Below are 15,147 nucleotides of genomic sequence, written 5' to 3'. Positions count from 1 at the left end.
GAGAAGAGTGAGTTTGCCTCCCCTGTTTCCTGTAACTTTCCACTAGTAATGATGGCTTGCAAAGAATTTAACCATTCATTGCAGCCAGCATTCCATTTAAACTTCTATGAATTTAACCACACATTGCAGCCAGCATTCCATTTAAACTTCTAAGAATTTAACCACACATTGCAGCCAGCATTCCATTTAAACTCGGAATTTATCCATTCATTGCAGCCAGCATTCCATTTAAACTTCTAAGAATTTGACGACACAAATCAGCCAGCATTCCATTTAAACTTCTCAGAATTTAACCATTCATTGAAGCCAGCATGCCATTTAAACTTCTCAGAATTTAACCATTCAATGAAGCCAGAATTCCATTTAAACTTCTCAGAATTTAACCATTCATTGAAGCCAGCATGCCATTTAAACTTCTCAGAATTTAACCATTCATTGAAGCCAGCATTCCATTTAAACTTCTAAGAATTTAACCACACATTGCAGCCAGCATTCCATTTAAACTTCTAAGAATTTATTCATTCATTGAAGCCAGCATTCCATTTAAATTTCTCAGAATTTAACCATTCATTAAAGCCAGCATTCCATTTAAACTTCTCAGAATATATCCATTCAATGAAGCCAGAATTCCATTTAAACTTCTCAGAATTTAACCATTCATTGAAGCCAGCATGCCATTTAAACTTCTCAGAATTTAACCATTCATTGAAGCCAGCATGCCATTTAAACTTCTCAGAATTTAACCATTCATTGAAGCCAGCATGCCATTTAAACTTCTCAGAATTTAACCATTCATTGAGGCCAGCATGCCATTTAAACTTCTCAGAATTTAACCATTCATTGAAGGCAGCATGCCATTTAAACTTCTCAGAATTTAACCATTCATTGAAGCCAGCATTCCATTTAAACTTCTCGTCTATCAGCACATTTAAACAAGTTTCAAAACTTCATAATCATTTAAAATGTTTTATTTTTTAAAAAGTTTCTTAAATTATTCATTGTACATAAACACAATAACAATACAGTGACAAAAGTACAAAACAAATCCCGTCTATGTCAGACACTATTCCGTTACAATGAGATGCATATTTGATTTTTAATTGAAACATGCCATTTTCAATCATAACTGGCTGCATATATCTAGATCATTTTCTTACAAAAAATTTACAGTTTGATGGAACTGTTGCTTTTCTTACAAACTCTTCAGAGAGCACAAAGCTTTAACAAACAAATCTGACAAATCGTGGACATTATACTCAATATGTACTGAATAATGGCGCTTGATACACTGGGGAAAAAAAGTTTTCTTCCAATTAGTTAAATCCCTGGTAGTGATGTGTATTGATGGCGAGGAATGACCTCATAGTGATGTGGATTGATGGTAAGGAATGATTATTATATTTAAATCCCCCATAGTGATGTGGATTGATGGTGAAGAATAATTATTATATGCTAATCTTGCCGTACTGTGTTTGAATGCTGTTGGAACCTTTGACCCTATTCCAAATCCTTTTAAGGTGGATTTTAAAATCTTGTTTATTTTCATTATTCTGAAAAATATACCCAAAAAATTCTATTAAATAATTGAGAGCTTGTATCACTCTTTTGATGGTGAAATACTTCACATGAGGTACTTTTAACATGCCATCAAATAAAATTTCGGTGTAGTAATCCATCTTAATTGAGAAATCGGAATTTAACTAGACCTGACTGAATGGGACCAATAGCTCCACGGAATCGTCCATATTGGAGCATACTTGAAATGTTGTACAGCTGAAGACCAGAAAGATGAATGTTTCAACAGTATTCATGTTTCACTTGAATACAAGTTCCAAGAAATTTGTTTGATTTCAATATCTATCAATAATCATGATGCAATAGTGTAGAAATTTCAGAAGTCGAGAATATGTCTGGATAAAATTATGTCTACAGGCAGATAAACAGACATCATGTCAGTTTACCCTCTCCTAAACTTACGCAGTAGCCTCTGTATGAGATCATGATGCAATAATAAAGTGTACTTTTTTCTATGGTGGATATCAAAAGAGTACACATACAAATTTTCAGAACAATCTACGTATGCTAGTCTCTTGGAATATGTACGAACAAATTCATGTCCACAGGCATGCTGATTCTTTTAACTTTAGTTGCGGGGGATAAGAAAAGATATTTCTCTCTCACAAAAAATACCCCTAAAGCATGGATACCCATTTTCAAATTAGTTGCATTTTCATGGTATGTAAGAAAAGGGTTAATTAACAGACAAAACAAAATTATTTTCAGTTTGTGTATCAGGCCTCCATAATTTCAATTAGTATAAGACACTTTTTTAATATTTATACAGCATGATTAACAGTTTCAGAGAAGAGAAGCTGATAGCCAGCCCAGGCAAGCAGAGATGCATTAAACATAATAATAATAAAAAATCAATGTATCACAACATTTGTGACTTACACATTCAAAATACTGAACCATAGTTGACAACATGAACCTTCTCAAAGTGATTGATTTGTGTGATGACAGTCTGTGGGTGTTGTTCAATTTTGTAAAAGAATATAATATTAAATGTGTAAATTCTATAGAGACTGCACCCCCCCCCCCCCCAAACCAGAATCTGACAGGGGTGAGGGGTTTGGGTGGGTGGGGTGATTTATTGTTTGAGAAAGTACATCGCCAACATAAGATGACTTTCTGATCAATATTTCTATAATAAGAAAGTACAATTCAATTTTACTCTTTACTGAAAGTATCAAAACAAAATATGGCAAATAAATCTTAGATCTATTTCATACACATCAACATGCATCAATTGCGATGTGCATTAAATATTGCATTGTACACAAGTCACTCATATAATTAAAACATTTAACATCTGACTCTATCATAGAACTTACACAAGACACTTCTTTCTGTTTCACATTGCACATGTGTAAAGAAAAGAAAGAAGCACAAAAATATAATTTCAATTAATCAGGACATCAATATTCAGAAGCAACGTCGTGCGAGCAGAGACAATATCATAAAGTGAATCTTTCACTTTAAGAAACCACTTCTTGATTTTCACAGCAAAAAAAAAATGCTTGGTAAAAAACAACAAATAACTTAACAAATTTTCAGCACATGAAAAGATGTCAATACATTTACAGGAAAATTAACTGTGTTCATAACCCCAATAGCTGGCATGTTACTGATTGTCAAGGTCAAATCTCAAATTCTTATCTTCCATTGTGCAGCTGTGAAAGTTTACAGAATCAAAAGACAGGAGCATAACATGATGTTAACATTTTACATAGGTTGATGACGCAAAAACTTGGTTGTAATGATTTTACCCCCAACATGCATTCTTCTCCGTAGAGCATTGACAGTATCCCCCAAACCCTAATGTACCGGTACATATAGCACTGATATAGTTATAAAGGAATTCCACAAAGACAGTGGTACAATAACAACTTGAAAATACCTGGCATTAACACAAATATGTATGATATCAAACATGTCACCAGAACGAAGTTATGACAAACACACATGGCATAAGGAGATGATTCTCTGATTATAATTGCTGATGTGGTTTAAGCATACTCCCCGTATGCTAATTATAAAGTACACGAGTCTTAGAATCAGTACATTGTACAAAATGGTCAAAATCAGTACTAATGACTTCTTCAAAATGAGTACATTGTACAAAATCTGAACTCCAATTCTTTAGAATGAGTACCATGGTTATACAATTTTCAGACTGGCTTGCTTTCATCAACAATATCCAGTTTTACACATTTGCGGCCCTACACGTACTTAAGGTATTCAATGTATAATGGCCATATTTCATATCTAATAAATGGATGGTGGAATTTTTGTAATCATGGTATAATTTTGAAAGGTTCATCAAATGAAAATAATCCACCATAGGAATTTTCAAAATTTTGTTTACTGCTTGATTTATTTCATCTAGAATTTAACATTGAAGTATATGGGGAAAGCATGTTTTATTACAATATTTTAAAAAGAAATTATATTTTCATACAAGTCTCTTGGTAGAAAGTTACAAACACTTTCTCTTAGTGAAAATATGAAATAAAATTAATCATCGACCACACACATTATCAGAAAATTATATTTTTCTTATTTTTACAAAGGACAGACAACTCTTCCAAAAAGTTTTAAGTTCAAAAAGGTCAGCTTCTAATCATTTACCATTCATGTGAATTTCATTTGCTTCACTTTCATCATTATTTAACAATAAACATTTATGTTGATCTAAATCCTTCAAAATTGTTCATTATCCTTTCATTATACATGGAATACCTTAAGGGCATGGAGTTGATAAGTAATTGTATACATGACGAAAATATCACGACTTGGTCACCTCACAGAGAGAACAATTCAGCTGTAGATGTGCGGTAGTTCCTGTGGATACTTAAGAGTGCCACTGGATACAGATAAATATTGGAATTGACGGGCAGACTGACTACTACAGGTAATTTTTCTGTGGATGTAAATATAGAATGTAATCTGAGAGCAAAACCACTTCATTTGTAAGATTTCTTTGAAATCATTAAAAAATGGTTCTTTTCATACTCGGTGACAAAAATAATACAGACTGCATGCGTGTTAAATAAGTCTAGCTTAAATGCTAGATTAAGACTAGTTATAAATTTGAACTGTCTAATGCATGACTGGATTCTGTGAAGAGCGAGAACAATAAAGAAATGTAAGATCCTATTCCAGAAAACGTTAGAGAAGCACTAGTTAGGAGTTGGAGCCGGGAATGTCTGGCATGAGACCGTGTGATTGAAGCTGAGCTCGCAGAATCGAATTCTCACTCTTTAACTCCTCACACTGTTGTCGTAATAATTCCAAATCAACAGAAAGTCTCTCCGTTTCCTTCAAAGAATCACTCATTCTCATATTTGCAGTCTTCAGCTCAGTTATATAATCACATGCTTTTGATAAAATTCCTCCTTTACTCTGCAAACAAAGGGAGGTAACTGTTACTAGTGCCACATGGAATTGTTGAGATAAATGACATGATTTGTATATAGGGTTGGATACCATTTAGGACGAAACGATTCGATACCATACCGATTCTTTTGAAATGATACAGTACATGTACTTCTTAACGATACTTTGATCTATAATCAAGAAATAACTGATACATATGGTAGGTTATGAATAGATAACTTTACACTTTGTTTTTTTTGGTTTGGATTTTTAAAACCTATTTTAAATAAGAACAAAGAGTTAGAAACAAATAACAGCTAGTTATAATCAGGTAAAAAAAAAATGAATGAAATAACCATGTAATTAATATAGTGTGGATTTTATTTAGTTCACCCCATTAGCTGGAAAATTCCGAGGGTGGTGCGAACAATTTTTGAGTAGAATGCTTCTCTTGAATTGTTTGAGAGAGTTTGCTTGGTTTTCAATTCATCAAATTTCGTTTGCTGTACATGTAGAATATATGGCATAAAATCACATGTCAAGTCTGCATTTTGAAGCCGTATGATTAGGTGAAAAGGTGAACATTATATTTCATTCTTTACCTTTATTCATTGAATAACTGAAATATCAGGCAGAGGTATCATATGATGCACGATGATGTCGATTAGCAAAACCTTGAAAAGCATATTTGAGTTTTCATTGAATCAACTTAAATATTAAATAGAAATGCAAGGAATGGATTAAAACTTCGAAGGACGGTTATAGATTCACTGATATATAATTACTAATATTGATCCCTGAATGAAATGAAACAGTATTTTACCGGTAATTTGAAACAAATCCTCTGTATAGTATCGATACCGAGTACCGGTGTCCAACCCTACTTGAATTTGCTGTAGTATAAGAATGAGACTGACTTTTACCTGTCCCTGTTTGGTGTGTTCCTGTGAACAGTCGGGGATGACTTTAGACAGCTGTACAATCCAGTTATTTATCTTGTCTCTTCGTCTTCTTTCCACTGTTGGGAACAAAATAATAATTACAATTAAACAAACCCGTAGTCATACATGTACTATGAACTTTAGCCACACTAAAGAACTGATGTCATTCTTAGAACTCAAGTCATACTATAACACTGATGCCATACCTAACAAGAGTACCGCAAACGGTGCAACATATGCCCGTTTTACCTTCAACACAATACATGTATCCATTGATGAGAAAAAGTCCAAAAAACTATTTGACCTACTATTAGTCCAGCTGAAATGGAAACTGAACTTGTACTCCTACCAGAGGAAACTCATGACTAAATTTCAAGGCAATATCTATATCCATAACAAACACAAGGTTTTTCTACTAAGTGACACTACAACCTTGACCTTGAGGAACAGAAGGCATCCTTCCCTTGGCATAAGTTGTATTTGTACCAAATTTGACGGTTCGAACCCCAACAGTTTGGCCTGTATCCTGACTACAAGGTTTTCCCACTAAGAAATACTATGACCTTGACCTTTGAGAAAAAAAGTTATCCTCCACTTGGCATGAGGAGTATGTGTCACAAGTTTGACAGTCCTAGCCCCAATAATTTGATCTGTATTCTGTCTTCAAGATTTTCCAATCAACTGATACTACGACCTTGACCTTGAAAAACAATAAGTGACCAAATACACCAAGTTGTAAGATCTTGGAGTGCAGGTTCAGTCTGTATCCTGACAACAAGGTTTTCCTACCAAGTAATACTACAACCTTGACCTCTGACCTTGAAACACATAAGTCACACAAAGACACAATAGACATCTTCATGGTGATCAAATGTACCAATTTGTAAGATCCTAGACCTTACGGTTTCGTCTATCTTGTATACAAAGTTTTTCTACCAAGTGATCCTACGACCTTGATCTTTGACCTTGAAAAAACAATAGGCATCTTCATCTCATCATGGTGATCAAATGTACCAAGTTGTAAGATCTTAAATCTTATTGGTTCAGTCTGTATCCTGTCAACAAGGTTTTCCTACTAAGTGATACTATGACCCTGACCTATGACCTTTTGTATTTTGCCTAGAAGGTCCAGACAGACGGATATGCCATACCATAATACATCCCATCTGTGATGAGTGTATAAAAACTTAGTTAAACTGTGGTGTCCATGAAATTTGTTAAAACACCAAAACACCAGGGTGTTAGTTCATACTTATATGCACATATTCCCAAAGTTTCAGTTCTATTGATAGAAATTTTAATGATTTCTGAGTAATTTTTGTTGCATCTTGGATTTCAGATTACACATCTTAGCACTGGGCATGTTGGCCAAACAGACGGTAATGTCATCAAAATTTATTCACATAGTAACCAGAACTTGAAGATGAGAAAAACATTTCATTGTTACCCTAAGATTAAAATCATTGCGATTGAAATAGATCACGATAAGTTGCTATAAATAGTATGTGGAGCATCTTTATGGTGATAATATTAGCCATATTAAAATCATTCAATATTCTATCAGTATAAATGAAACTCTAGCATCGTCGCAAACCCACAGTTGGTCGCATTTCTTTTATCTATAAGAAGTTCGAATGACAGTGGGTTTCTGTCAAAGTAGGAATAACTATATGAACTAACACCTAATGAATGTTTTTTGATGATACATTGGTGTTTTGGGCACTTGGGGGGTGGGGGTGTTTTCGGTGATTGCCTGGTGTTTTCAGTTTTTCAGCTAATTCTATGGACCAGTTAAACTGTCATACATAAAATGTTAGTCATGCTATAAAATATGTCATACATAGAATTTAAGTTAGTTTATATACTATAAGTGATGTTTCATTGCTAATTCTCAAACAGTATTTGAAATACCATTTAAAAACATTTTTCTAAAGTAAGTGAACTGGTTACTTTGACTCTAAAAAACAACAAAAACAAGAGGTACTGTGAGCAATGCTCACTAAGATTCCCCCCCCCCCCCTTACCCCAATATCCCAAAGGGTGTTGTTAATAGGTATAAATTACCTCTTTCCGAGTGTAAAAATATGGTATGCCTTTGTAAAAGAAAATGGAAGATATAGTCCGAACACAAATCCATGGTATAAACCTATAATTTTGACCTTAAGATCAAAGGTCAAGGTCATAAAGAGGTCATGAATGTATATGACACAAAGTCTCATGGTGATACACCCATGTCTTATGGTATGACTATGTCAAAACCCTATAATCAATTTTGACCTTGAGGTCAAAGTTCAAGGTCATATAGAGGTCACGAAGGTACCCGACACATCGTCTCATGGTGATATACTCATGTGTCAAATATGGTATGCCTATGTCAAAGAACAAAGAAGTCATGGCCCTGACACGAATCCATTGTAAAAACCTTTAATTTTGACTGTGAGGTCAAGGTCATATGGAGGTCATGAAGGAACATGACACATCGTCTCATGGTGATACACTCATGTGTCAAATATGATATCCCTTTGTCAAAGAACAAAGAAGTTATGGCCCAGACACGAATCTGCACAGACAGACAGAGTGATTCCTATATACCCCCCGGAACTTTGTTCGGGGGGTATAACAATAGGGGTCCTCCTTTTTCCTACCCTTCAAATGATGTTTCATTAGGGTATGAAACGGTCGAACGCTATTCAAGATATCATCTTGAAAACGAAAGTTAACCATAACTACTCGGCTATTTCTGTAACCGCAAATAAAAATCACATGTAGATAGATGCCATCAGAGTTGGTTACTATGTGTACACAAATGTATCTATGATGCCAATTTAACCTAATCCACATGTGTGCTTCCAGTGAATAAATGCATCGATTTGATGCAATCTTTGCGCTCATTCACGTCTGAGTATTCCCTCCGGTTACGGAAAAGACTGAACGTGATCCGATTGACAGAAATAAGGATGGAAAGACAGTACTACTTAAATCCCCCACATGGGATGAACTGGGGGGGGGGATCCTTCTAAAGGAGATACCACTTACTTCGATCAAGATGTTAATTTGAGTCTGTCTTTCCGTCCTTATCTCTGTGATACTTTGGTTTCCATCTTAAATAGCATTGAGCCAACAATCTATTTTTTATATCCGGAGTAGTTTGACCCCTGACCTTTTACCTTGTGACCTCAAAATCATTACGCATCATCTAGCCATTGAGGTCCACAAGTATACTAAGTTTAAAATTTGTAAAATATTGAATTAACAACACATGGGTCTACGACCAACAGGTGCAAACCAATGTACCTCCTCTTTTTTTTTTAAAAAGTGAAGGGGGATAAAAATGTTACCATGCAGTTAAGATTACATATGTTTTTTCTTACCTTCATTGTGTGTAGCTCTTCGCCTGTCATCCCTTCCGGTTCTGACCCCCTCCACTTTGGGGGAAAACCCTGTCCGTGGGGCAATGTTTCTCTGACCCTGTAGAACCTCTTGAGGGGACATCATCACGTAGAACTGACCTTTAAAATGAGATAATTCATAAACATGTACTACTCTTTTTCATGATCATAAATTTATTCAGAATCCAATTAGAACTGTGTCTAGAATAATATGAATAACTTTATTTTATTTAAAAGGTCAAACATGATGTTTCTCAATAAAATACAATTTTGTTGCCATTTCAGATACAATTCACTTGCATCCTATCTTGTTTGCACAAAAACAATTAGGAGTGTATATTAACAGGTCTGTTTTAGAGTTAGTATATTTTGAAAGTTCCTGGTAGTAGCAAGTAACAAGAGTACTGCCAATGGTACATAAAACACCCATGAAAAGTTAATATAGGGTGTATTTTTCACACCATGATTTGTAGAAGTTGGCTTAAGGTCATATCAGCAGTCATCAGGGTGTGACATGCTCTCTTTAGATAGTAAAAACAGACAAATCATGTACTCTCTATATAATATTAAAAATAATTTTCACTTGGCATAAGGTGTAAGTGTACCAAGTTTGACCAGTCCTAGCCCCAATAGTTCAGTCTGCATTCTGCCTACATGGTTTACCTATTAACTGTTGCTACCACCTTGACCTTGAAAAATGATAGACATTTTCCTTTCATCTATGTTCATGGTGATCAAATGTACCTAGCTGCAATATTCAGTCTGCTTCCTGTCTACAATGTTTTCCTATTAAGTAATAGTACGACCTTGACATTCACAATAAATCAAAATGTAAGGTACATAAATATTATTTTCCTTTAATCAGAAATGCATGTGAAAGCCTTTTAATTTGTTTTTGAAATATTTTTTTCAGACAAAGAGCCCTTTACAGAAAATAGAAATTAGCAAAACTTTCTAATACTTTAAATATTTTAATTCAAAATAAGAAATGTATAACTTCAGTTTAAGAACAATGTGTTTACAATGTTTATATCAAATCTCTTTAAGAATTTTGAAGATAAATTCTTTTTAGTTTAAAAAAATGACTTGAAGTCCATATGTAGAAAAAAAGTCTGTAAATTGAAGAAAAATTATCCAATGAGTAATGAGTGTACAAATTTTCAGGAAAATCCATGCACCATCTTCTTAGAACATGAACGGACAAAATCATGTCTACAGACACACGGACATGCTTATTCCAATATACCCCCCCCCCCAAACTTTGTTGGCGGGGGTTTAATAATAAGTGCATAGGTTTACATGTTATACATTTCCATAAATTCTTGGAATAAATGAATTGGAAAATCTACCGACCAATAATGCACAGACAGAGGCACAGACGGTGATTCTAATATGCCCCCTCCAACTCTGTTTGCAGGGAGTATCAAAATGATGTTAGGAGTAATTACCTTGCTGGATTGCTGTATCGCCTGCCCAAGCACCTGCAATATGTAATGAACACATCAAAAAATATCATTAAATTTTTAGAAAGCTGTATTCAAGGCTTTCTCTGCTGTATTAGAAATAAGCAAAACTTACTACACATTTTGATCTCTATTCTTAGTTGGGTCACATAAAGCATAAATTTCTGAATTCATTGTCACATGTTATGGTTTCTGTTTATTCATTGTTACGTAATCTTCAGAGTTAGAGCATGTTCTACACTCTAACTATTCTGGTATGTGTAAGTAAGGGAGATAATTCTCACCCCCTGTTGCTGTGACTTGGCCCAGTGCAGCATTGGTGGCAGTGACATCGCCTTGTGATGTGACCTGGTCTGCATTTGTTACAACTGTTGTTGGAAAATAAGTGAACCTTGTTTCGGTGCCTTGAGTGTCTGGGGTAGGACTGCCGCCATTGCTAAATGGACTTTGGATAACTGCCTATCAAACAAAGAATCACATCTCTTTAAATATTAATGGATTTTTAGATTAAGCAAACCATTTTACTTGCGAATACACTTAGTGATTTTAAATACCTCTCAGTATTTTGTTTTGGTTGCATAATGTATGTTTAAATGGTTACTTTTAATTTGAAAAAATTCTAACAAAGTGTAGTATTTGGTCAAGACTACCCCTACAGACATGGACTTACTTGAGCACCTGGTTGGAAGGCATTGGTGGCAACCACCTGAGCAGACTCGGTACCATCACCTGTTACCTGGACCACTCTATAGGTTACCTGACCTACATGCAAATAACATCACTAAATGAAAATTCTGTTTATAGCAAAGAATAAAACTAGCATTGAACAAGAGGTACTGTGAGCAATGCTCACTAAGAATACCCCCCGCTTATCCCAATCTCCCAAAGGATGTTGGTAATAGGTATAAACTACCTCTTTTCTGAGTGTAAAAAACAAATGGCATGACAAACCGAACCATATTGCTACTTCGATGTCCAGTGCGCGTGACCTTTGACGTTTTGACCCCAAAATCAATAGGGAACATCTTCATCCCATGGGTAGTCCATATGTATGATATGGTGAATGTAGGTGGAAAGGATAACGCTTTAGAGCCCGGAAACCATATTGCTACTTCAATGTCCAGTGCACTTGACCTTTGACCTTTTGACCCCAAAATCAATAGGGAACATCTTCATCCCATGGGTAGTCCATATGTATGATATGGTGACTGTAGGTGGAAAGGATAACGCTTTAGAGCCCGGAAACCATATTGCTACTTCGATGTCCAGTGTGCTTGACCTTTGACCTTTTGACCCCAAAATCGATAGGGAACATCTTCATCCCATGGGTAGTCCATATGTATGATATGGTGACGGTAGGTGGAAAGGATAATGCTTTAGAGTCCGGAAACCATTGCGTCTACAGACGGACGGACGGACAGACGGACAACCCGATTCCAGTATACCCCCCCCACAACTTGTTGCGGGGGGTATAATTATCAGTCTGCCTTTACCTTCAATGACACATCTATCACAGAACTTAATATAGAATGATTTTATGAACATCCTGACCACTCTATATCAGTGACTCGAAAGAATTTTACAGCTGACAAAAAAATACACATTACAATTCATCCTGGCTCTAGGGGTCACTGTTGGAACAAATGAATCTATACTAAATGAAAATACTTGCAAGCTAATTTCAAATATCTTAAGGTAGGTCCCTAGTCCTGGACCTACTTGTGATTTCTCAAAAATTTGAGTTTAAATACTTAGATTGTTCATTTGAGGGTATGATAAAAACAAAAAAATGGGGGGTTGTCAGTATAATGAGTAAATTATGGTATTTTTATTACGTGCACCCCCATTTGTCAAACGGCAATATCAAAATTCATTGAAGAAGTCCTAGAATATGTCCATAAAATTTTGTTGGAGGTATGATGCTGCAATTTTTTTCCTCAAATATGAAATAAATATGTTTAACTAAATAATTAAAAGTGAAATTTTAACACAATTTCATGTTTTTTAATAATGGTGGTACAAAATTGAACTCAATACAGGCCCTCGGCAGTCAAAAATACGGCACTGTAACACCACTAATATGAATATTTAAAAAATTTGACTTGTGATTTTTCATTCAAACTCACATATTATGTTCATATATGAATGCTTGTTAAAATACATTTTAAAAATCTGCCCTTTCTCAGCATAATATTTTCACAGCATCTCAATTTATATTTACATTTTTTGGCCAAAATAGTCATTTTGAAGATGATTTTCACATAATAGAAGATAACAAATATATAACAAGATAACAAATATATAACAAGTGCAGAGTTGTTTTATTTAATTCCACAAGTGCATTATCGCATATCATGAATTTTTTTTAATTTACAGATAATTTTAACATGTAATACCCCTGTATATCAATTAAACAAATATGTACCTCTGGTTTTATGTGTGAATTAGATGACAAAAAATGGAAAGAAGATTGGAGCCATAGTCTACTCAAATATAAGTGATTGAGTGTTATTGTATTCATTTTACTAAATTAAAAAACATACAGGTAAATGTAAAAATATGTTTGATAATAATAGTTAGTGATGAAACGATTGTCGCCGATGATCGATTGTCGGTCGTTCAGAGACCCACGATGCTACTAATCGATTACAAAATAAGAGTCGCCGACATTGTTGACCAAATAAAATCCGGAAATCACTTAAACTTTGTTCAATTTTTATTTTCTGTATGTCAAACCCGATCAAAAATAAGCAAAGAAAATGGCGGGAGATATGAAGGACGGTAACAACAATGACATTCGACAGTCAAAATAAAGGAGTCTATCTCTGATATCTTTGATACATTGATATTATAGATAAATTCCATTACTTGATATATTGGAATTCTGATTTATATACCAGTGAATAAATGAAACAAAGAAGAATTCAAATGTTGTTTCCATACATTTAATGATTCTGTTACATCTAATTTGAGGGGAAAACACTTAAATGCCAATTCCGATTATAATCGATTATTAATCGAGTACATGTGTCCGATTATTGCCGATAATCGATTGTTGTTTTAGGTCCGATTGCCCATCACTAATAATAGTACGTGAACCAATACCAGAGTTCGATCCGGACATGACGTCACGCTACTAGACCCCTACTTTAAGATAGCTTGTTTCCTATGTAATCAGGATAACAGGGCTTGAAGCTAACTTTTTATGTCACCAGTCCAGCCGGACTGATGGGGTATAATTTTAAATACCAGTCCAACAGAGTTTTCCAGAAATAATCAAATATATTTTGTTGATATCATTAAAATGAAATTTAACTCATTATGCCTTAGACAATATTGTAACACTTAAATGTGGAATTTATATCTACGAATCAGATTCGTCCGGTTGATTAAACAGATCGAAGCATGCCAAATGTGTATGAAATTTCATATTAAGTATATTTTCCAAAATGATGCTTTAGAAAATTAACCAGTCCCATCAGACTGACTAAAACAAATGTCAGTCAGTCCGCCAGAATTTTAGCCAGTCACAGACTGACGGACATATGTTAATTTCGAGCCCTGGATAAGACATTATTCTGTAATAACTCACCTGTATCAGTTCTGAACTGATACTGAAGATTGGGATCTAAGGTGATTTGAGATGGTGCTACATTCTGTACTGTTCCAATCCCTTCCTCTCCATCTCCTAAAATCAAATATCAGGTGATGAAAAATCTCTTAAATGTACTATCACACTGACAGTAAACAAAAGCATACTTAGATATTTCATATCAAGAGTCAGTTAAACTTTTCTGTAGACTTATTAAGCATACTCATATAAAATCTACAATGATTCACACAGAAATAGCTACAGTGGGGTTTTTTCTTGTATAACTGGTACTGGTAAACAGTAGTATCCAGCTTTTTCCATAACAGCTTTCTTTAACTTCTTTAACTGGTTGCCTTCAAAGACACACTTACCAGTTAGCTGTACATCATCAGAACCAGTGGAATCTTTGGTGTCATCATGGCTGTAGAAGAAAAAAGGTGGTTTTTAAGTAAGGTAAATATCAATGGATGCAGAAATAACCACTATACACAAACACCTGGGGTATTCTGAGCAAATAATATATGTCCCCTACATTTCATCTAGATAGCAATAAGCATTCATATCATTTATTTTCCCTGTGAATAAACTCTTCTATTATGCAAGTGATACATACATATTTCCATTGACTAACACAGAGATCTACACTTCTTCTTTTCTTTTTTTAAATAAAATTTCTTTATTTTCTTCTATTCTCTAATATCAACACAAGTGGCATATGCATCAATCTTCAATTTACAGAAAAAAGGTTTAATGAGAGAGAGAGAGAGAGAGAGAGAGAGAGAGAGAGAGAGAGAGAGAGAGAAAATAAATATATCAAAAGGCTG

The 15,147-nt window shown here is 34.6% G+C and overlaps 1 protein-coding gene across 2 annotated transcripts in view; it reads right to left on the bottom strand.

The window, feature by feature from the left end:
* Positions 1–952: 952 nt before the first annotated feature.
* LOC125681929 (upstream stimulatory factor 2-like) overlaps positions 953–15,147 on the bottom strand; it is a 20,503-nt gene continuing 6,308 nt past the window's right edge. Inside the window, exons 2-9 of one of the 2 annotated variants that reach the window (XM_048922213.2) lie at positions 14,695–14,744; positions 14,324–14,419; positions 11,402–11,493; positions 11,016–11,190; positions 10,717–10,749; positions 9,251–9,388; positions 5,856–5,956; positions 953–4,965 (exon numbers count right to left, since the gene is read on the bottom strand). In XM_048922213.2, the coding sequence (XP_048778170.1) occupies positions 4,747–4,965; positions 5,856–5,956; positions 9,251–9,388; positions 10,717–10,749; positions 11,016–11,190; positions 11,402–11,493; positions 14,324–14,419; positions 14,695–14,744 (904 nt within the window). In that variant the 3' untranslated portion in view covers positions 953–4,746. The remainder of the gene's footprint in view (positions 4,966–5,855; positions 5,957–9,250; positions 9,389–10,716; positions 10,750–11,015; positions 11,191–11,401; positions 11,494–14,323; positions 14,420–14,694; positions 14,745–15,147) is intronic. The other variant, XM_048922214.2, reaches the window with a different exon arrangement.

This window comes from Ostrea edulis, chromosome 2, assembly GCF_947568905.1.
Source record: "Ostrea edulis chromosome 2, xbOstEdul1.1, whole genome shotgun sequence".
In the NCBI taxonomy this organism is placed as follows: Eukaryota; Metazoa; Mollusca; class Bivalvia; order Ostreida; family Ostreidae; genus Ostrea; species Ostrea edulis.
Note: the sequence above shows the minus strand (reverse complement) of the source record. Positions and strands in the feature narration are given on the sequence as shown.